The 23,065-nt window shown below is 39.5% G+C and overlaps 1 protein-coding gene across 1 annotated transcript in view; it reads right to left on the bottom strand.

The window, feature by feature from the left end:
• Positions 1–18,848, bottom strand: part of LOC114310300 (GDSL esterase/lipase At1g29670) — a 60,789-nt gene extending 41,941 nt beyond the window's left edge. The window contains exon 1 of the mRNA XM_082889338.1: positions 18,737–18,848. Coding sequence (XP_082745464.1) covers positions 18,737–18,848 — 112 coding nt within the window. The remainder of the gene's footprint in view (positions 1–18,736) is intronic.
• Between the last annotated feature and the right edge of the window lie 4,217 nt (positions 18,849–23,065).

Genomic DNA, 23,065 nt, shown 5'->3' with positions numbered 1-23,065 from the left:
TATCAAATCCAATCAAAATCTTCATTTCAAATCTTTTAGTATATTTTTGAATTCAAACTCTTCATGCCTAATTTATGTTTGACATCTTCTTTGTAGACTACATTGAGTTGACTCTGTGTGTTGAGCTGACTCCCAAACTTCTGGGACTTTTCTTTGTAATCCAGTAAGCTCTGAGCTAGCTCATTATAGATTAAGTTGACTACTTCAATTCTGGTTTGATTCTTATTCAATACAATAAACTTTGAGTTTGCTTGTCTTTCTTCATGAGTTGACCTGAATCAAGAACCTAAATAATATTGTTCCAATCAATTCTACAAATCAGGTAAATTTTAATCAGCCTTAAATTTAATAATAACTTGTCTTAAGTACATTCATTTATGCTTTGTTATTATCAAAATCAATTACATAATTCTTTGAAAACCTTGGGGCTAACAAATTTGGTTGGCTATAATACTTGGCTCTGTTGTAGAAACGTAGCCTGGTGATGAGAACAAAATTGGTTTGGAACTCCCAATTTGTGAACTTTTACCCAAAATCGAATGCACTAGAATGGACTTTAACATAGTGTGGGATCTCTTCCGATAGCTAACTCGGCGCCTCTCCCCATCTCGTCCACAAATATCATCAGGGTGCAATGTGAGTCAAAATCAAGTGATCTAGACTTAGCATACCCGATGAAGATCCACTAATCAAATGAAAGTGATAAATATAGATCAATCAAAAGACATGGAGTCACCACCTAGTCTTTATGGAAAAACTAAGAAACCATGACTCCTACCAAAATAGGCCATTGGCCACCATAACCAAAGGATCTGATTCGAGAGTTTAGGTATGAGGGGGAGAAGGTAATGAATTGAGCACCCATACTTACCAGATCAAAGATTGGCCTCTACTAATTCTTGATATGAGATTCATTAACACAATATGTTCATATACCCCAATTATTAAGGATAACTTTATTACTACATGGAGCAAACAAGTATAGACCAAATCACCTATATTGGAATACTCTAATCTCTTGCATTTCACAAAGGGTTTTAAAGTGAAGATCTCGTAAAAAAAAATGAAATAACTTGCGTCCAAAAGATCAAAACCATTCTAATTTAGGCAATAAGACCTCCATCTAATGAGCAATCATAGAGATATATCACATAAGAACATAGCCTCATGGTGGTATGCTGGACATAATAAGCAAAGACACATAGCATGTAGAAGAAAGAGAAGAAGCTCACATAGTACTCCTTTGCACCATGCCATGAGCTTAAGGGTTAGAAATCTATGCATGATCCTAGATGTGATAATCTAAAGAATGATATGCATAAGGAGAAAGAGAACACTCACCGGGTACTCCAGCCAAGTGTAACATAAGATAAATAGTCAAAATGTAAGATTCTACAAAATACAACAAGCAAATGAAATGAGTCCTACATGCCCAGTTGCTACTAAGAATGACATGTGAATCATCAAGTAATGCACACCACATAATGATAGAAATATCTACTAAAAAAAATTCCGAACTCAGATGCATGAGCATAATCTAAATATGTGAACGATATGGTGATAGAATGAAATCTATGTAAAGCAGACAAAGCTAAACTAAGAGGTAGAAAAGAGTAGGAAGAAGGAGAACAAAAAGCGATCCAAACGTGCATAACAACTATATCATCTAATCACCTAAAATAACTACTATGAGAACTCTAATGAGAATAGGGAGATTCTACCCCTCATACTCATGGAAATGAGTACAAACTACTCGAGTCCATGAAAGAGAGATCTGAGAGGGTAGATCCAACCTATTGTCATAAAGGAAGTCATACCTGGGCTTCTATAGTAACAAAATCATGAAAGCAAACAAAAAGATGTAAACTCTAGGGAGGATGAAGAGATTTTACACCTCAAACACTTGGAAAAAGGGTATAAATTACCAAAATCCATTAAAAATAGTAGCAAAAGGGGAGATTCAATCCATTCTCAATAGGGGAAATCGTGCCTAGGCTTCAATCCCATAAGAAAATAAGAAAAACAATTTGGACTTCGCCATAATCTCTAGATAAGCACAAAATCACTACAAAAAGGGCTAGAGAAAGAGATAATCCAACTAATTAATCAGCAACAGCCCAACAACAATCTCAATAGTGCTTGGATAGAAAGAAAGATAGAGAAAGGAAAGGAAATGATATGGAAGTAGGGATTACCTCAAAAACTAGTAGATACAGGACCCAAGCTGTTTACAAATTCTAGTTCAAGCTCCCTCAAGTAGATGATCAACTCTTACTCCAAGTTTTCAAATCTTCAAGCCAAGAAGATAAAGAAAGGCTCAAGTGTATGATTATATTAGTGTATGAGTGGTAATCAAAGAGTGATTGTTCTAGCAAAGCTTCAAAATTCACCTAATTTTTTGGAATGAAATTAATGCCTTTCAGATTGTTGATCCCCGAAATCAAATCAAATCATTTTGAGAATATCACATATGTACATAATTTGCATTCATGCTTATTTGGGGGTAGGGTTGCCCTGTCCTAATTTGGAAATGAGATATAAGATTCACTAAATCATACAAAAAGGTGACAATACAATTCTAAAAGAAAGGGTATCATATCTTACTTTGGATAGTGCTAATGCTCTCTATATGCAAAAGGTAGGTTTGGTCATAAAAGGGTACATCAATTATTTCTATCAATATAGCTCTCATCCCACAAAGGAATGATCAAATAGTACTAATAACATAATCTGATGATTGCGTTATTGACATAACGTAGCCCGCGAATCCGCGAATAGTGTCTAGGATATTATACAACAAAGCAGGTTTCCTTAATCTAAAATGATGCAATGCAAATAACAATTAACCACTACTCTCATAAGATAGAAATTTTCAAATCAAGCTAACTTAATTCCCCAATAGAGTCTAAGGCATTGCTTCCCACACCGACTTGCTTTGACCAACAAAGAGTGGCCACTTAATTTTTAAAAGATAATTAAGAAACCTTTAACAATGAAAACTAAGTTAAGAACTAGGTCGTCATAACCAAGAAAATTCTAAGTTCGGGAGTTTAGGTATAAAAGGGGAAGGTCATTTACATGGAAGCATCCTTTTTTGTCCAACCTGAATATTGGCTTCTACTTGCTCTCTAATTTATGATTTTAGTGGTTAGTATTCATATAAATTCATTTTTAGACCTAAAACCTTTAACTGACATAGACTAAGTGATTTAAAGAAAATAAATACCATCCATTTCAGATTTAAATAATAAAGCCATGTTCCTTGCAAAATAATGGTTTTCATAAATAAAAAATAAAATATTTTTAATATAACGTGGCCATAAACTTAGGCACTATTTGGCAACGCTTACGAAAGTGCATTTTTTTTTTAATCTTTTTATCTTATTTGAGTCACATCACCTCTTGACTTTTTTGCATATGTTTTCTTAAAAAGTTAAAAGTATATTTATTTAGCTCAATCCAAACACCTTTTTAATATAAAATAAACAATATTCATAAAAACACACAAAACACACAATTTTACATAGAAAGCAACTAACTTGCATAATTGAAATATAATGGAAGAGGACTTACTTGGTCGCCCACTTTTGGCATCTTACATGCATGCAAAAAGTAAATATGTCCAAATCATGCAACTAACATTTCACAAAAACATGAACCTAGGTTTGGTTTGAGACTACAAATGATGAATATGCACAAAGATACAATTAACAAATAAAAGCAAGAATATAAACTACCAAAAATGTGATGATCAAACCAAGCCATACATGATTATTATGTGATTAAAGGAGACCTAAACATGTTGTTCTAATGAGATGTAGAGAAAACATTCAAAAGTAACTGAAAAAGATAAAAAAGTTAAAGAACTACATGATGCTATGATGGCCTAGCAACCTAGCATGTATTAGGTACTGAAAATATGCTAAAAAAAGTACTGAAATTAATTAAGAAGAGAGGTATATCTGTAGCTTTGCTTAAACCGAAAGGGTGTACGAAGAAAAGTGCAATAAAACCTTAGTTTTCTTGCTTGTAAGCCTCCCTCAAGCTTTAGGTCTAAGTTTAGGTTCAAGGGCTTCAATTCTTAGGTATTTTTAGAGCTTAAAGCTGCGTGGGGTGTGGGAATTTCAGAGTTGGGGCTATAACAATTTTGGTTTAGACCCAACCCATTTATTATTTTGGATTCGGGATATCTTGTCTTATATCAACGTTCATGTTCGTATTCATCTTGTACTTCATTGAGTTTGGCTATTGGAGTACCATTGTCATGTTTGGAGTAGGTTGGTAGCTTGTTTTTCAAAAGAAATTTTGCCCAGAATTTTGCTTGTTCACTCAAGCGACGCTTCTTGCGCTTCAGCGGTCTTTTATAGCTTGTAAATTACTAACAGGTTGATATCTACGCTCAAGCGATGCTTCTTGTACTCAATCAAACTTTTGCAGGTCTGAACTACTAGGAGGGGTGCATTGTGTGCTCGAGCGACCATTCTTGTGCTCGAGTGGTGTTTTCATTGTGTCTAGTCGCTCGAGCGACCATTCCTACACTCAAACGATCTGTGCATATAACAGTTCGAAAGGGGTCACTTTTGAGTCATTTTCTCATCTCTCTCTCTCTCTAAGACACTCCAAAATCGAGATTTATTTACTCTCTCTCTAGGAAACCCTCTTTAAAACTCAAATACATCTTGATCCATTGATTTCTACACCATAGTCCCTTTGATAAAAAGGTAGAGCTCACCAAGAGCTTCATTTTGATCGGAGCAAAGTGGTTTCCACCTGAAAGTGGTTCATTTTTGGATAGAGATATAAATATTTTGACACGAGCATTGCATATGCATTCACCTTATAGCTCTGTTAAGATTCATACACTGTGTTAGATTATCTTTACTGGGCTTTGGCTCACCCTATGTGGAAACCACTTTCAGGTGCTGATGATATACCTTCGCCAAGGTAATAGCTTAGGAGGACTTGGAGCCAAGAGCTTTTATTTTTATTTTTTTGAATTTATTTTGTACAAGCCTAAGGCTTTATTTGTATTGAGTTTAAACTAACTTTTGTTGTAACGAAGCACCGTCTTGGAACGTTGTAGCTAATAGGCATTACCATATCTATTTACTCTTATTTCATATTTTGTACCAATGACAAATGCTATAGATTCAAGGTTAGAACTTGTGAATGTATTACTACATGTGTTACACTTTTGTAAAGAGATGAAACCTTATGAATGAAAAAACATTATATCCAATCATCTGTTATTAATTAATATTTGTTGTGGGATGATCTTATTGTAATATTTTTAGGGCATTACAACTTGGTATCAAAGCTATCGGGTTTGAATACTTTGGGATCATGGAAAGTGATTATTACCACAATGGGTTCTCTTATTAGATGATATTAGGAATAACCTGGTATGCTATGTGATAGCATGCTTATGTGACTAGGTGGGTATGGAATTTAGTTTCTAAGATATTGATTGGGTCTACGAGTTTCTAGAAGTCTTGTTAGAAGAGCACTTAATCACTGCTATTTCTACCTAGAAGTGGCAAGCCTAGATGACAAGAAGTGCCGCTACCAGATAATATTTTGGCAAGGGAGAAAAGGGATGGTCAGGCCAATGTGGTCGAACCAGTTGGTCAACAGGCCATGGGTGCTTTGGCCTGTGAGATGGTTGGAGCTTTGCGGGAATCTATGGATATTCTCCAAGCTGAGAATCAAGTCCAGGCCCATGTTACTAATACAGGGCCATCGTTTTTTAAGAGGAAGTTCTTCCAATCAAATCCAGATGAGTTTGTGGGGAGCTGAAAGAGCCACTAAAGGCGGATGAGTGGGTTGGCCAAATAGTGAAGACACGAGATGCTTGGCATTGACCATGACGGGCTGAGATTCACCTTGGCATCCTTCCAGCTGACGGGAGATGTGGGTCGGTGGTGGAAGTTTGTGCGAGAGAGCATTGGAGCGACATGGGAGGCTTTTGTTAAAGCTTTTCAGGATAAGTTTTTACCTTCCACTATTAGGGAGAAGTTAAGAGAGTAGTTCTTGAAGCTTAAACAGCTTAACACACTGGTGGCTTAGTTTGAGGCTACTTTCACTAGTCTGTCGAGAATTGCACCTGAGCTTGTAGTGATGGAAGAACGTCATTGCTTGGAGTTTGAGAAGAGGGTGACGACCGAACTCCTTTTCAAGGTGGTCACATCCATGATTAGGGATTATGGTCCTCTTCTGGAGGTGGTGACTCACTTAGAGACCGTAATTCAGACCAGGAAGGAGAGGATGAGGGGATCCAGATAGAGGAGTTAGGAGGTTTAGAGGGAGACTTGGGATAGTAAAAATCGAGCACAATCTAGGTCCAATTTCCCAATACCGAGTTCTGGTTCTGGGAGAGGTGGTCAGGAAGGGATCACTTGCAAAGTGTGGTCAGCTGGGCCATAAGTCTGTAGTTTGCCGGCAGAAGGGATGATGGCAATAGTCTGCACCGTCTTCGGCTCGTTCTTAGAGCCAGAGTTAGGGGAGAAGGCAGTCGTCTATCTCTTATCAGTGTGGGAAGTCAGGGCACCTGAGAAGGTTTTGCCCTCAAGCAGGTGGCACATATGGTGCATCTGGTTTGAGGCAGACACAGAGTCATCAGCCTACACCATTAGCTCAGGCCTCGAGGGACAATTAAGGATTCTTTTTGGCTCAGTCAGTGTATCAAACTTATGCTCTGAGGGGAGAGCAGGTAAGGCAGAGACCTACGGGGCATGTGCATACTGTTACCAAGCCAGATTTGTTGCCAGCTTCGGTAGTGAGAGGTAAGTTCCTGTTTTGTAATTCTATTGCCAATGTGTTGATTGATACTGGTGCATCGTATTCTTTCATTTCGTCTACATTTTCATCAACATCGGGCTAGAAGTGGCTTAGTTAACATCTCCACTCAGGGTAAAGTCACCTGTTGGTGGTGTGGTTGTGTTGGACCATGGGTGTCGAGGTTGTGAGATAGAGGTTACTGGCCGCTGACTTCCTTTTGCTTTTTTGTTGATTGATATGTCGAGTTTTGATGTTATTTTGGGCATGGATTGGCTGTCATCCTATCGGGCCATTATAGATTGTTACCATTAGAGAGTTATGGTGTGCACCTCGAATGGTAAGTGTTTTTATTTCCTAGGGGATTGTGTTGATAGGGCCTTGTTGTCAGTGTGTGATCCGCGTGGTCAGGGCGAGCTTAGTCTCCTTTTTGCTACATTCTTTGGTGTTGAGAGCGATGCAGTCTGAGTAGAGTTAGCAAGGGTAGTTTCCGAATGACATTTTTCTCGAGGATCTCACTAGTTTACCACCTCACCGTGAGAATCGGTTCTCTATTGACCTACTGCCTATCATGACACCAATTTCCATGGCACTGTATAGATTTGCACCCGCTGAGTTAAGTGAGTTGAAGATTTAACTCTAGGAATTGCTTGATAAGGACTTTATCCACCCTAGTACTTCACCTTGGGGAGCACCGGCTCTCTTTTCCAAGAAGAAGGATGACACTTTGCGACTTTGTATTGATTACCAGAAGTTGAACTTGGTAACTGTTAAGAACAAGTACCCATTGCCTCGTATAGATGACTTATTTGACCAGTTGAAGGGGTCATGTTGTTTCTCTAAGATAGACTTAAGATCGAATTATCACCAGCTGAGAGTGAAGAAGGAAGATATCTGGAAGATGGCATTCGTTACATGGTATGGCCATAATGAGTTTCTAGTGATGCCTTTTGGGTTAACCAACGCACCGGCCTTGTTTATGGATTTGATTAATCGGATCTTCCGTGAGTTCCTAGACCATTTTGTGGTCGTCTTCGTTGACGACATTCTGATTTACTCACCCTCTGAAAAGGAACACGAGAAACACTTATAGGTTGTGCTTGAGTTACTTAGAGCCCACAAGTTGTATGCTAAGTTTGGAAAGTGTGAGTTCTGGTTGAAGGAGGTGAAATTCTTAGGCCATGTGGTATTCGGGGAAGGGATGAATGTAGATTCCTCTAAGATTGAGGCAATGTAAGATAGGGAACAACTTAAGAATGCCTTTGAAATTTAGATTTTCTTGGGGTTAACTGGGTATCACCGTTGTTTTGTTAAGGATTTCTCTAGATTAGCCTCACCGTTGACCAAACTATCAGGGGAGAGGGCAGCCCCCTACATGTTATCAGTGTGGGTAGTCAGGCCACTTAAGGTGGTTTTGCCCTCAGGCAGGTAGCGCATCTGGTGCGTCTAGTTTGAGGTAGACATAGAGCCATTAGCCTACATCGTCAACACAGGCCTCGAGGGCCAATTAGGGAGCCTCTTCGACTTAGTTAGTGTATCAGACTTATGCTCTGAGGGGTGAGAAGGTGGAGCAGAGATCTACACGCCGAATTTGTTGCAAGTACCTTCAGTAGTGAGAGGTAACTTCTCGTTGTGCAATTCTATTGCCAATGTGTTGATTGATATTAGTGCATCGCATTCTTTTATTTTGTCTGTGTTCGGATCAGCATTGGGGTTAGAAGTGGCTCAGTTAGCATCTTCACTCATGGTAGAGTCACTTGTTGGTGGTTGTAGACACTCCATTTTTAACCATCCTCAAGACTTGGACGTCACCATTTGAACACTCGGTGATCATCCATGCTTGTGTTCATTCTGAGTTCCCGGAGGTCTCGGCCGTGCGTCTTGCCTCAAGATCTTTCAACTTGATTGTTTTGTGCTTGGTTGTGGACCAAACACTTGTGGTTCAACTTTTGAGGAAAGAGGGTGGCTTGTTGGCTATCCCTACACCCTATTGGTTATGGCATGAAGCCATCGGCCCTTTCTTCTTGCCATCGGCCAAAGGTGTTGGCCGGTCGGGACTTGTTTTGGTTGGTCGACCACCTTTGTTGGTCAATCGGCCATATTTTCTAGTCGAGGCTTCTTTTTATGCTTTTTCAGGCATTGTGCATGCTAGCTGTGCCAGTTAGTGAGCACAGACTCTGCCCTCCATACACGTTTATGGAGGGATTTGAACCAACACTTAGCTTCTCTTGGAAGCTTGGAATTAAATTTCCTATAAAAGGAGAGCCTCCCCTCCCTTTCCAGAGGTTTAGCCAACTAATATACAAGATATATCACTCTCTCTCTATATCTCTCTCTCTCTATAGTCGTGTGTGTAATTATGTTCTGAAGGGTGTTCTTGTTCATATTTTTGCACTAAAATACCTAGTGGTACACTATCCCTTAGTTACTGAGGTGCTAAGGAATTGATTTTAGAGTTTTTGAGTTGGTTTTGATCAGAAGGAGGTGCTGGAGTTGGTGTTCTTGAAGTGTTCTTCAAGGATGAGAAACTACTCTTTTATTCCCCATTTTTTCTTAAGCTATTAGCAGTACTTGCATACTGTTTTATGCTTAGTGTCCAACTGAAAAAATTTCTGTTTTTATATGCTAAATATGTTTGCTTGAGGTTACTTTTGGGTTGGGGGTAGTCTACCCCCTCTTAGGCCTTATTTTGTGACCTTCTTTTTGAGCTTTGAAACCTTTTTGTTTTGACCATTTCACCACTGAAATCCAAAGGATTTTCAATGGTGGAGAAGTGATTTTGAGGTCTTGAATAGGGGAGGGACACCCCTCTCTCCTTTTGTCTCATTTGCTTGCATTAAAGGCTCATAAGGGTAGCATGTTTGCTTAGCTTTATTTAGCTCCATTTCAGAGGGTATTTGGTCTTGCTACACCTCTGTTTTGGGTTAGTTTGCTGGTCTCTTACATGCACCATACACTTGCCTTGCAATCCTCCTATTTACCTAAACATGTATCATGCATTTAGACCATCATGCTTACATGTTTTGACTTAACTTTGAGAAGTTTTTAGCCTTGTCTTATCATGTTTAAGCTCTTTTTGGTGTTGTCTTGGTCATGTTTTCCATGCTTTGTATAGCCACCATGCATTCTAGCTTGTTAGCTTTGGGTGTGTGAGTCGTGAGCATGCTTTACTTGGGCCGTTTTAGTGATTTGGCAACATTTATCATGTTATTTTAGTCCATGTTTCATGCTTGTATGCTTGCATTTGCCATCCTTTTAATGCTTTGAAGAGTTGGTGTCTTATGCTCCATGTTTGGGTCATTTGTGCATCCCCTAGGCTTAGGTCATTTAGATGCCCTATAAGTGGGTTTTGGGGTTTATTTTGACATGTCGTAACTCTGTTTTTCTTTGAATAATCCATGCCATGTGTGGTTGCGATAGGTGTAGTGTAACATCCCTTTGTTGAGCTTGCATGCCTCATATTTTGTGCTCATCTTTTTAGCATATTTCGGCCTTATTCCATGCATGTTCCAGCCTTGTTTTGGCCTCCCCTAGGATTGTCCTAAGTCATTTTGGCCCTTTGGGGCTTGGTTGATATAGTCATGGTTTGAGTCCCTTGGCTAGTTTCAAGTTTTGAACCTTCTTGCATACTTTGCTTGGGTAATTTGATTGGTTTAGCACCTCTCTTAACATGATTTCAGAGCTTAACATGTTTCTCAAATGTCCATGTTTGTCTCTTTTAAGTATGCTCAAAAGCTCCCCTTTTATGCCTTAGGTGATAGGCCATTGTGCATGCATGCTTGTATGTTTGTTTTATGCCTTTGTTGCATCATTTTGGCCACTATTTTGGTACGGCTGAGGTCTATCCATCTTTAGTGTAAGTCCATAGATCATGCGTTTGTGTATTGTCGTATGCTTATCGCGTTGCATGTTGTTGCATCCTTGTGGTGGGTGTCATTGTTACATGCCTATCACTTTGTGTACTTATATACCTAGTTTGCATTGTAGTATTGCATACTTATGGCATTACCATGTGGTTCAATATTGCATGCTTGTCCACCTTTGTATGCCATGCATGTTTGTATATCTAGGTTGCATCTTGCATGTTCATTAGTTTGCGTCTTGTCACATGTTAACTTAGGTTGCATCATATTTGGCATGTTTGCTACCTTAACCTCGTGTGCATGTTCGAGTTATATTGCATTTGGCATGATTATGTCGCATTGCATTGCACTTCCATGATTACATTGCATTTGGCATACATGCATTGCATTGTATTTGGTTTGGGGTGTCAAACCAAACATGAGGGCCCAGGGACGTTTCGTACTTGAAGTGACAAAACGTGTTTTAACCCTCGGTTGCCGACGCTCTTGATCAAGCATGATAGAGTTCTAGGCATTTATATGTTTTGTTGCATTCATTCCACATTAATTTGCACACTTGGCACCTTTGGCCATCATGCATTGAAATGCATGATTGGTGGTCCGAGGGTCGAGAGCCATACCCCCTTGAGTTTATAGCATGATAGGGAGGGTGGTTATGCGCACATTATCTTGTAAATGCCTTGCCATGCACTGTCTGTCCTCTGTTGTAGCAAAAACAAAATTCTACAGAAAGATATGGCTGGTCGGCCATCTTCAGTGCTGACCGGCTACCAAAATCTGGCCGAGATCCTTACAAATGGTCGATAACCATTTTACAATGGTCGGTGGCCTTATCTCTTGGCCGGTGACCTCCCACAGTGCTCAGGGAGTGGTTCAGAAGCATCCTAGGGACTTGTGAAGTCTTCAGGGGTATAAAACAGTGCAAACAGAGGCAACATGTGGCATGGCAACGGGTTTCTGAGCGAGGCGATCGAGCATGCATCATTCAATCATTTCGAGGTGGAACTGCGACGGCCTCCTTTTGTAATTAATTTGTTAATTAATTAAGGGTTTGTAATAATTAATTATCTAGGATAGTTGATTAATTGTTTGGTTTGTATTATTCTTTCGGACCCTCCGTCGAGAGGGCCACTTTTGTAATAAGTGTGCATGAGTGTGTGAATGTCTTCCAACCCCACGTCTTTCTCCCTTTTACTTACCTACTTTTGATGGTTAGATTAGGGCCTGCTTCAATTTGCATCCTTATGCTTCGCATATTTGCATCCATTCATTTGTATTGCATGCACCGGGCTCGGCGCATCATGCTAACTGCATTGTATTTCAATACCGATTTGAATACATGATTATCAAGTTGCATCTCACATGACATCTTAGAATAGCCGAGCCTATCTTAGTTGCATTTTGCATGTGTTGCATTAGCCATTTTAACATGAACTAGGATCATGCATTGATTACTAACTAGTTTTTATCTTGGCTCGGAGTACTAGGTAAGTGTTTATGCTTTAGCATCCTAGCATGCGTGTGAGTGACTGCCATAAAAGCATGCTTGCCATGAGGCTATTTGCTTATGTGATATAACTGCCTGAATGCCTGTGGGTGAAGGTTAGATTACTTGAATTGGAACAATTCATCAAATGCGAGTTTGTAAGCCCACTTGAGAGTGGCAAAATCATGTTTTCTTAAGCCCACTTGAGGGTGGCAAATCCACGTCTTAGCCTACTTACGAGTAGCACTTTCAAACCATTTTCAAACAAACAAACATGAGATGTTTTGTTCCAACTTAGGCGATCTAGTCTATAATTGTATGCTGTGCGCATCACATAGTAATTCTAGCTAATTAACCGGAATAAAAACGCATGTATTTTCAAAAAACGAGATATCATGTATAGTAGTGGCCGATCTTTGATCGGCCGAGTGGGGGTGCTCATAGATGACCTTCCCCAATCGTACCCAAGTTCTCGAGCCGAGGCAACTTTGGTGATGACGGACGCGTGGCCTTAGGTAACAAGTCAGGGTTTCCTAAATTCCCCCCAAAAATAAAATATTTAGGTGGCGACTGTGTATCTGGCAAAGCAGTCCATGTTTGGCACTTCTTTCTTAAAAATTAGTTTTCCAAAACGATTTGCCGGATTTGGACTCTTTGGTGATTTATCAATCTCACATCGCACCTTGTGAGATCAAATTAAGAATCGTCACATTTGAGTCCGAACTGTAGCATGAGGCCCTCGGGGCGTGTCTACAGTGGTAAGGTCGTGTTAGACTAGGGGTGTCGGGGTTGTGAGATAGAGGTTGCTAGTTATCAACTTCCTTTCACTTTTGTGTTAGTTGACATGTCGAGTTTTGATGTTATTTTGGGCATGGATTGGTTGTCATCCTATTGAGCCATTATTGATTGTTACCATCAGAGAGTTACGGTGTGCACCTTAACTAGTGATTGTTTTTATTTCCTGGGGGATCGAGTTGATAGGGCCTTGTTGCTAGTGTGTGATCCACGTGGTCTAGGTGAGCTGAGTCTCATTCTCGCTACATTCTTGGGTATTGAGAGCGACCTGGTCCGGTTAAGTTACTGAGAGTAATTTGTGAATACCCTGACGTCTTTCTCGAAAATCTCACTAGTTTACCACCTCACCGTGAGATTGAGTTCTCTATTGATTTAGTGCTTGGCACAACACCGATTTCTATGGCACCGTATAGACTTGCACCCACTGAGTTGAGTGAGTTGAAGATTCAACTCAAAGAATTACTAAATGAGGGTTTTATCCGCCCTAGTACTTCACCTTGTGAAGCACCCACTCTCTTTGCCAAGAAGAAGGATGGTACATTGCGACTTTGTATTGATTACCAGAAGCTGAACCGGGTAACTATTAAGAACAAGTACCCATTGCCTCATATAGATTACTTGTTTCATTAGTTGAAGGGGTCTTGTTATTTCTCTACGATAGACTTGAGATCGGGTTATCACCACCAGTTGAGAGTGAAGGAGGAGGATATCTAGAAGACGACATTTCGTATGCAGTATCGCCATTATAAGTTTCTAGTGATGCCCTTTGGGCTAACCAATGCACTGGCCTTGTTTATGGATTTGATGAACTAAATCTTTCGTGAGTTCCTATACCATTTTGTAGTTGTCTTTGTGGATGACATCTTGATTTACTCACCCTCTGAGAAGGAACACAAGGAACACTTGCGGATTGTACTTGAGTTGCTCAAAGCTCACAAATTGTATGCTAAGTTCAGGAAATGTGAGTTCTGGTAGGTGAAATTCTTCGGTCATGTGGTATCGGGGGAATGGGTGACAAAGATTGGCAACAACCTAAGAATGCTTTTGAGATTCGGAGTTTCTTGGGGTTAGCCAAGTATTACCCTCGTTTTGTGAAGGATTTCTCTAGACTAGCCTCACAGTTGACTAGACTGACGAGGAAGGGAATTAAATTTGTGTAGAGTGAGACTTGTGAGAAATCGTTTCGACAGCTTAAGGTTTGACTTACCACTGCTCCAATGTTGATTATTCCAGAGAGGGATTTGGGCTATTCGGTGTGTTGTGATGCGTCTGAGGATGGTTTGGGTTGTGCCCTGATACATATGGCTTACAGCAATTGAAAACACACGAGAGAAACTATCCTACTCATGACTCAGAGCTAGTAGCAGTGATCTTCGCCTTGAAGATTTGGAGACATTACTTGTATGGTGAGATATTTGAGGTGTTCTCCAATCATAAGAGTTTGAAGTTTCTATTTTTATAGAAAGATTTCAATCTGAGGTAGAGAAGGTGGATGGAGTTTATGGAAGATTACGACTTCAAGTTGCATTACCATCCGGGGAAGGCCAATGTAGTGGCCAATGTCTTGGGTAGGAAATCCATTAGCAGTGTAGCTAGTATTGCCATCTGGGAATATGAGATGTTGGGCGCTATTGGCGAGTTTGACTTACATCTTGGCAAGTCTGTTGAGTAGGTATGTTTGTTTACTATAATTGCCCAACCTACACTTGTGAGCCGAGTTATATAAACACAACGGGGTGATCATGAGGTAGAGTCTATTCGAGAGAAGATATCTAGTGGGAAGGTAGAGAAGGGCTTGACTGTGTATTCTGACTCGAGTGTTAGATATCTTGATTGTCTTTTTGTGCCGGAGTCTTGTAGAGAGGAGGTACTTCGAGAGTTCCACCATTCACCCTTTGTCGTACACCTGGGAGGCACAAAGATGTACCACGACCTTAGTCGCCAGTTTTGGTGGAGGGGAATGAAGAGAGACATAACCTTGTTTGTTTCGAGGTGCCTTACTTATCAACAAGTGAAGGTCGAGTATCAGAGGCCAGCAGGTTTGTTGCAACCCTTGCTTATAGTCGAGTGGAAGTGGGAGCATGTCATTATGAATTTTATTGTGGGTCTTCCGAGGACTCAACGGGGTAATGATTTCATATGGGTGATAGTTGATCGGTTAACCAAGTCAACACACTTTGTACCAACGCGCATGAGTGACTCAGTTGATTACCTTGCCGATCTTTATGTTAGGGACATAGTGTGACTTCACGGAGTCCCTATGACTATTGTTTCCAATAGAGATCCGTGTTTCACTGCTCAATTATGGCAAAGCCTACAGAATGCCTTGGGCACTAGATTGATGTTTAGTACTACTTATCATCCTCAAACTAACAGACAGTCAGAGCGTACCATTCAGATTCTAGAGAATATGCTTTGGGGTTGTGTTCTTGACTTTAAGGAGTAGTGGGAGAGGCACTTGCCTTTAGTGGAGTTATCCTACAACAATAGCTTTCAGACAAGTATTGGCATGGCACCGTTTGAGGCCTTGTATAGCCGACCATGCAGATCTCCTGTGTGTTGGGCCGAGATGGGTGATGCACCTACGTTAGGTCCCAAGTTAGTTTGGGAAATAACGAAGAAGGTTGCACTTATCCGTAAGATGTTGGTTTCGGCTCAGTGTCGTCAAAAGAGCTATGCCAACCATGGAGGAGACCGTTATCATTTGAGGTAGAAGACCACGTCTTACTGAAAATATCACGTAGACGGTGTTTAATGAGATTTGGGAAGAGTGAGAAGTTGTTTACCAGATTTACTAGGCCTTTTGAGATCTTAGAGCCCATTGGGGAGGTAGCTTATCGTTTAGCCTTACCGCCACAGCTTTCCGGGGTTCATGATTATTTCATATCTGTATGCTTCAGAAGTATGAGTCGGATCTGTCACATGTGTTGGATTGGACCAAGTTAGAGGTAGATGAGGATGCCTCATATGAGGAGAGACCGGTTAGAGTCTTAGACACGCGAGACCAAGTCTTGGAAGGCAGGACAATTCTATTGGTAAAGGTGTTGTGGAGACACCATGGTGTTGAGGAGGCAACTTGGGAATGCGAGGCTGAAGTCCGTGAGAAGTATCCAGACCTTTTTGTTGATACTTGAAACTTGTGAAAAAGATCTTGTCATGTTAATCAAATGTAAACATTGTGTATATTTTGATAATGTGAATTGTATATTCAGTATTGAAAACCTTATTTATTGTTGTTATGAGAATGAATAACCGGTGGATGGATCATAGTTATATTGATTTAAATATAGTGGCTATTATGTTGGTTTTAAAATTTCGGGGAGGAAATTCTTTAAGGGGGGAGGTTATAACAATTTTGGTTTAGACCCGACACGTTTATTGTTTTGGATCCGGGATTACTCATCTTATTTCATTGTTCATGTCAAAACCCAAACACGCTCCTATAGGTTTAGCATCGTAACCAACCAATAATCTGTGATTAGCAAAGGCCTATTTAACAGTAATAACAGTAATATAATAATAGGGGCTGGCGAAAGCCTGTAAATAATAAAATATTACATCTAATGAGTTTTGAGGACTTAAATGAACAAACAACCTTGATATATACATAAACACTTAAGTCCATAAAACACTTACGTTCAAAATGAAAACATAAGTTAGGGAATTAAATCCCATTACCAAAACAGTAGTAACAAAAGTCATAAAACATTCATGTCGCGCATACACAAGTTCAAAAGGGTGAACTTAGAACCACCCAAAAAGCCTTAACACTTGACTGTTCGGAACCTCACGGTGAGGCATAGTAGTTGGCTTGACAAAAAAGGTTCAGGATGACGCCGCTATGTCCGTTCCGGTGCTTGCTCACCTACATACATACATTAAATAGTGAGCTAGAGCCCCGTGCATAACAATTGTGTAAAGGGGTTTATGAATGATGTCCTTATAACAATTCAAAACATTCAGTTTTAGTAGTGAATCAGTTCACGAAGAGGTCTTTTATACATTTCAGAGTCAGGAAATCATATCAGTGATACATGGTACATCCAATAGTAAATAGTACAGTAGGTCTTAAACACCAAACAGTCATTTGATGGTCATCAATATAGCAAATAGTAGTTCCAAGAGTTGGAACTAACAGAGACCTCTGTAACAGTAGCAGTAACAGTAGCAGTAGCAGTAAAAGTAACAGTTGCTATGGATGCCACAATTATAGTTCACAAAGTTGAACAATTATTCATTCAATAACTGTATTTTAGAAAACATTGCATTCAACGATCAGAAAATAAGTACAGTTGAATATACCTTTACAACATTGTTACTCACGGTGGGCACCCGAAATTACGTGCTTAAGATACAACGTTTGACCGAAACAAAAAAATTCAAGCACAACTCAATTACATTTAATTGATTTAGTTGGTTCTATTCGGTACTTATACTTATTCGGTTTCTATTCATTGCTTATCCGTTCGGTTATAAATTTTTGTTCTTTATTTTCTTTCATGCCTATGATATGCACATGAAAACATGTGAAAACCATGTAAACGGAGGCCCAGAAGTTGAAAAAATGGAGCTAAAACAAAACCAGGCTTGCCCTATTGACCACACGTGCGATGGCCTTGGCTGCTTGTGCGGTGGTCTCGGCCACTCAAGCGAGCAGAATGCATGTTGCAAAGGAGGGTTAGCCGCTCGTGTGGTGGCCCAAGCCACTCGAGCGAGAAAAATGCATGACGCATAGGAGGACTGGCTACTCGAGCAGTGGACAAGGCCGCTCGAGCGGTCTGGGATAAAATGTTGTCCAAAAGTTGCTCTTGTTTTTGGACCTTCCTTTCTTCAAAATCTAACTTCATATCCATATATTTCAAAGCTCAAAATTCATAAAAACATGTTGAATTCACAATTTCTAACTTCAAACAAAAATCATAAGTTTAAATCAAACTCAATTTCCATGCAATGTTCAAGTTCTTTGTGTTCAAAGTTTAAATCACCAAAATATATATTCATGAGTTCCAATCCAAAATTTTTGAAGTTTCCTCTTCAATTTTGAAAACTCATGCAAGAAATGATGTGTATGAAGAAGAATATGATGAATCCATGCCATGCATGTTGAATTTGACAACAAATTCCTTCAATTCTTCTCTATATTAGCTTGCATGTTCTAGCTTGTCAATTACAACAACAAATCCTCAACTTAATCATAAATTCATCCTAATTCATCTCATATTCTAAAAGATTATGAAGATGACATCTCAATTTCATGGAATGAGAGGGGAATTCTTACTTTGATTGATTGACTTGTGAAGCTTTGGCCTAATCTCCCTTAATTCTTCTTCTTTCTCTTATTTTCTCTTTGTTGAGCTCTCTCTCAAGAAGTCTTCTCTCTCTCTCTCTTTGCATATATGCCTTAAAGCTCAACAAGGTCCACCATACTCCTGTTATTCCCACTCATCGATGACTAGCTTAAGACAATATAAATTAGATTAGCTTTAATTATAAGTTTCAATTAAATTCAAATTCTCACCATAAGCTAGATTAATCTAAATTAACCTAAACTTAATTATACCAATGTGGATTAGGCTCTAATTACCCATCCAATTATTTAATTTTAACTTGTTTAAATTACTGAATGAGACAAGTTCAATTACCACCCATTCATATATGTTCACCATACTAATACAATACATATAACACATGGCACATAATTCATATTGAACACATAATCACATGATCTATGCAAAGCACATAATTAATTTAATTAATTAGGGAGGTGGTTGTCGCATTCTCTCCCCTTTTGGACATTTGGTCCTCCAAACTCAATTACCTTCCTCCGGGAAGAACATAGGATCAAGTGGGAAGAGGTTTGGATATCTTTTCTTCACATCATCTTCTCTTTCCCAAGTCGCATAAATGCTACCATGATTTTGCCAATCCATTTTCACTAACGGTATGTCTATTTTCCTTAACTTGTTGACCCGTTGATTTATAATCTAAATGGGCCTTTCTTCATAAGTATAATCATCACTCAAAAGGACATGGGTAGACACAATAACATGAAAAGGATCTCAGAGATAATCCCGCAACATTGAAACATGAAATACATTATGCATATGCACCATTTCAGGAGGAAGAGCTACCTGATACGCCACTAGGTTGATTTTCTCGATGATTTCATACGGCCCAACATACCTTGGTGCCAACTTGCCCTTGGTTCCAAAGCGAGTTTGCCCTTTCTTTGGTGTCAACTTAATAAAAACATGATTGCCCACTTCGTATTCTTTATCTCGCCATCGAACATCTGCGTGACTTTTCTATCGGCTTTGTGCAGTTTTCAATCATTGTTGGATTAGCTTCATTGTTTACGTCGTTTCTTGCACAATTTCAGGCCCATGTAAAGGTCCATCTCCGACTTCTGCCCAACAAATCGGTGACCGACATTTTCTACCACATAAAGCTTCGAAAAATGCCATGCCAATGCTTGAAACTATTGTGATAAGCAAATTCGGCTAGAGGCAAATGGGTTTCCCATTTTCCTTGAAAGTCCAGTACACACATACGCAACATATCCTCTAGAGTTTGTATTGTCCTTTTTGACTGACCATCGGTCTGTGGATGATATGCACTATTCAGTCTCAATTCAGTTCCCAATTCCTTCAACAAACTTTGCCAAAATCTTGATGTGAATTTTGAGTCCCTATCAGAAACAACTGACACAGGCACTCCATGCAATCTCACAATCTCATTAATATAAATAGAAGCCAACTTATCCGCATTATAAAATGTTTTCACAAGTAAGAAATGAGCAGATTTCGCCAAACGGTTAACAATAACCCAAATCGAATCCATACCTCTATTGGAGTGAGGTAGTCCAACAATGAAATCCATAGTGATATACTCTCATTTCCACTCCGGTATTGGCAGTGGTTGGAGCAATCCCGCAAGTCGTTGATGCTCAGCTTTGACTTGTTGGCATTTAAACACTTAGACACAAATTCAACAATTTCTTTCTTCATTCCTAGCCATCAAAATTTTTGCTTTAAGTCTTGGCACATCTTTGTATTTCCTGGATGGATAGAGAATTTTGAACTATGGGCTTCTTGCAAAACTCGCTTCTTTAACTCAACATCATTCGGTACACACAATTGGCCTTGAAACTTTAGCACACCATTCTCAAAAATGAAACCCAGTGTTGATTTAGATTCCCTTTCGTCAACATTCTTCTTCAGAATTCATCTTGTTGCTATTTTTCTTTAATCTCCTCAAGAATCGCCGGTTGAGCAGAAATAGCAACCAAAGTTCCGCCTTGTTTGCGCAAAACCATTTCAACTTCAAAATTCTCAAGATCACGTAATAATGCTCTTTGCCCGATTAGTAGACAAGCTAAATTCCCAATTGATTTCTGACTCAGTGCATCGGGAACGGTATTAGCTTTCCCTGGATGGTACAAGATTCGCAAGTCATAGTCTTTAATTAGTTCCAGCCATCTCTGTTGTCTCATATTTAGCTCATTCTAGGTAAAGAAATATTTAAGCTATTGCAATCCATGTAAACTTCGTATGTTGCCCCATATAGGTAATGGCGCCAAATTTTCAATGCAAATACCACTACGACAAGCTCCAAATCATGGGTTAGATAATTCTTATCGGGCAGTCTCAGTTGTCAGGAAGCATATGCTATTAATTTTCCATTCTACATCAATACACACCCCAAACCCTTATAAGAAGCATCACTAAAAATAGTATATCCATTTGTACCTAAGGGTAAGGTGAGAACCGATGCAGTCACAAGTCAAGTCTTCAATTCTTAAAAAGCTAACTCTCTCTGATCAGTCCATTCAAACGGTACTCCCTTATGAGTCAACTGAGTAAGTGGCAAAGCAATGTTGGAGAAATCTTTCACAAATCTTCGGTAGTATCTGGCCAAACCTAAGAAACTTCGAATTTCAGTAACACTGGTCAGTCTAGGCCAATTCACAATTGCCTCAATCTTTTGCGGGTCAACTAAAATACCATCTTTAGTAATCACATGTCCCAAAAACATAAGATTATCCAACCAAAACTCACATTTTGTTAGTTTAGCATAAAATCTCTTCTCTCTGAAGGCTTGAAAAACAATTCTCAAGTGATGTTCATGTTTCTCTTTGCTTTTGGAGTAAATCAAAATATCATCTATAAAAACAATCACAAATTCATCGAGGAATGGCTTGAAAATTCTATTCATAAGATCCATAAATGCAGTAGGCACATTAGTAACTCCGAAAGACATAACAAGAAATTCATAATGTTCGTACCTTGTTCAGAAAGCAGTTTTTTCGATGCCTTTGGCTTTAACTTTCAATTGGTGGCATCCGGATCTAAGATCAATCTTGGAAAATACTTGGGCACCTTACAACTGATCAAATAAGTCATCAATATGTGGCAACGGATACTTGTTCTTCACTGTCACCTTGTTCAATTCACGATAGTCAATTCAAAGCCTTAATGAACCAGCCTTCTTTTTCACAAATAAGACTGGAGCGCCCCACAGTGATGTACTAGGTTTGATAAACTTCTTGTCCAACAGCTCTTGTAATTGAATTTTCAGCTCTTTCAGTTTAGTAGTGGACATCAGGTATGGGGTTTTAGAAATTGACTGTGTACCCAGTATCACCTCAATAGTGAACTCAATTTCCCTGTCAATCAAATCCCTTAGCAAATCATCTAGAAAAACATATGGGGATTCTCTGACTATAGGAATATTGTCCACATTAGCTTTATCAATAGCAGACACAGTCAATACACAACACAAATACCCTTTACACCCCTTTCTAATCCATTTGCATGCTTTTATAGATGAAATCAAATATGGGGGAGGTACAACACCAACTCCATTAAATATAGATTCAGGTAATCTAGGTAGACAAAAACAACTTGTTTGGTTATACAATCGATAGTGGCATGATATTTCGTTAAACAATCCATCCCTAAAATTACATCAAAATGATCAAGATTCAGAGGCAACAAATCAACATATAAAATCATATCTCGAATAGCAATCTCACATGTAGGATACATATATGCACAAGTCATAGACCCCTTAGTAGGTGAAGACACAGCTAATAAATAATTCATTTGTTTCAGTGGTCTAGATAATTTTCTTGAAAAAGCATGCGATGCAAATAAATGCGTAGACCTCGAGTCAATCAAGATATAAGCATTTTGAGCACAAATAGGGAGTATACCAAACACTACTATCTCAGTATTTTGCACATCTCTAGGTACAAGTATGAAAACCCGGCCTTGCCTTAAAGCTTCTCTCCCTGTAGCTTTAGAAGTGGGTTTTGGTGTACCGGTTGATACCGCAGCACTTGCTACAGGTCTATTAGTGCCTTGAGATGCGAGAGGAAAATCTTTGACTATGTGACCCACTTTGCCACACCGATAACATGCCCCAAAAATTTTGTAATAAACCCTTTATGTCTTCTACCACATTCTGGACAAGGCGGTATAGAATTGTTCCCTTGGATGGAACTACTTGTCGAGCCCGTATTCTGTTTCTTATTTTGTGTGTTGTTCCTGCCCTTCTTAAAATTAAATCCCTGCCTCTTACCCCTGCAGTCAGTCACCAGTGTCTTGGCCTACTTTAAAGCTACAATATTTGCCTTAGACATGATAGCGCTATCAAGAACATCCACATATTTAGTCAATTTGAGAACATTGACCCGATCAAGTACTTCCACATTGAGTCCACCCTCAAATTTTTTGGCTTTCTTATAGTCAGTATCTACTATATGCGGTGCATACCGAGTGTAGACACCCTATTTTTGACCGACCTTAAGACTCAGACGTCATCGATTGAGCGCTCGGTGATTGCGCATGTTGTGCTCGTTCTGAGGTTATGGAGTCTTGGCTGAGAGCCTTGCCTCCGGACTTCGAGACTCTTTTGTGCTTTTCCTCGGTTTGTGAACCAGGTTCTGTTTTCTCTTTCCGAAGGAAGGGAGAGGTCTCGTAGACCATCTCTCAGTGATTTTAGGCTACTTTTCGTGGTCGTAGACCACTATTCCCGTTTGGAGACCAGTTTCTGGTTTTCGGAGCCATCGGCCCTGCGCCTCGGTTCGAGACCGCTTAACTTTCTCCGTTTGCTCTGGTTTTTGGCACACACCTTGTTTCCTCTT

The sequence above is a fragment of the Camellia sinensis genome, chromosome 9, assembly GCF_055761805.1.
Source record: "Camellia sinensis isolate YWXY chromosome 9, ASM5576180v1, whole genome shotgun sequence".
Lineage (NCBI taxonomy): Eukaryota > Viridiplantae > Streptophyta > Magnoliopsida > Ericales > Theaceae > Camellia > Camellia sinensis.
This window is presented reverse-complemented; position numbering and strand designations above follow the sequence as displayed.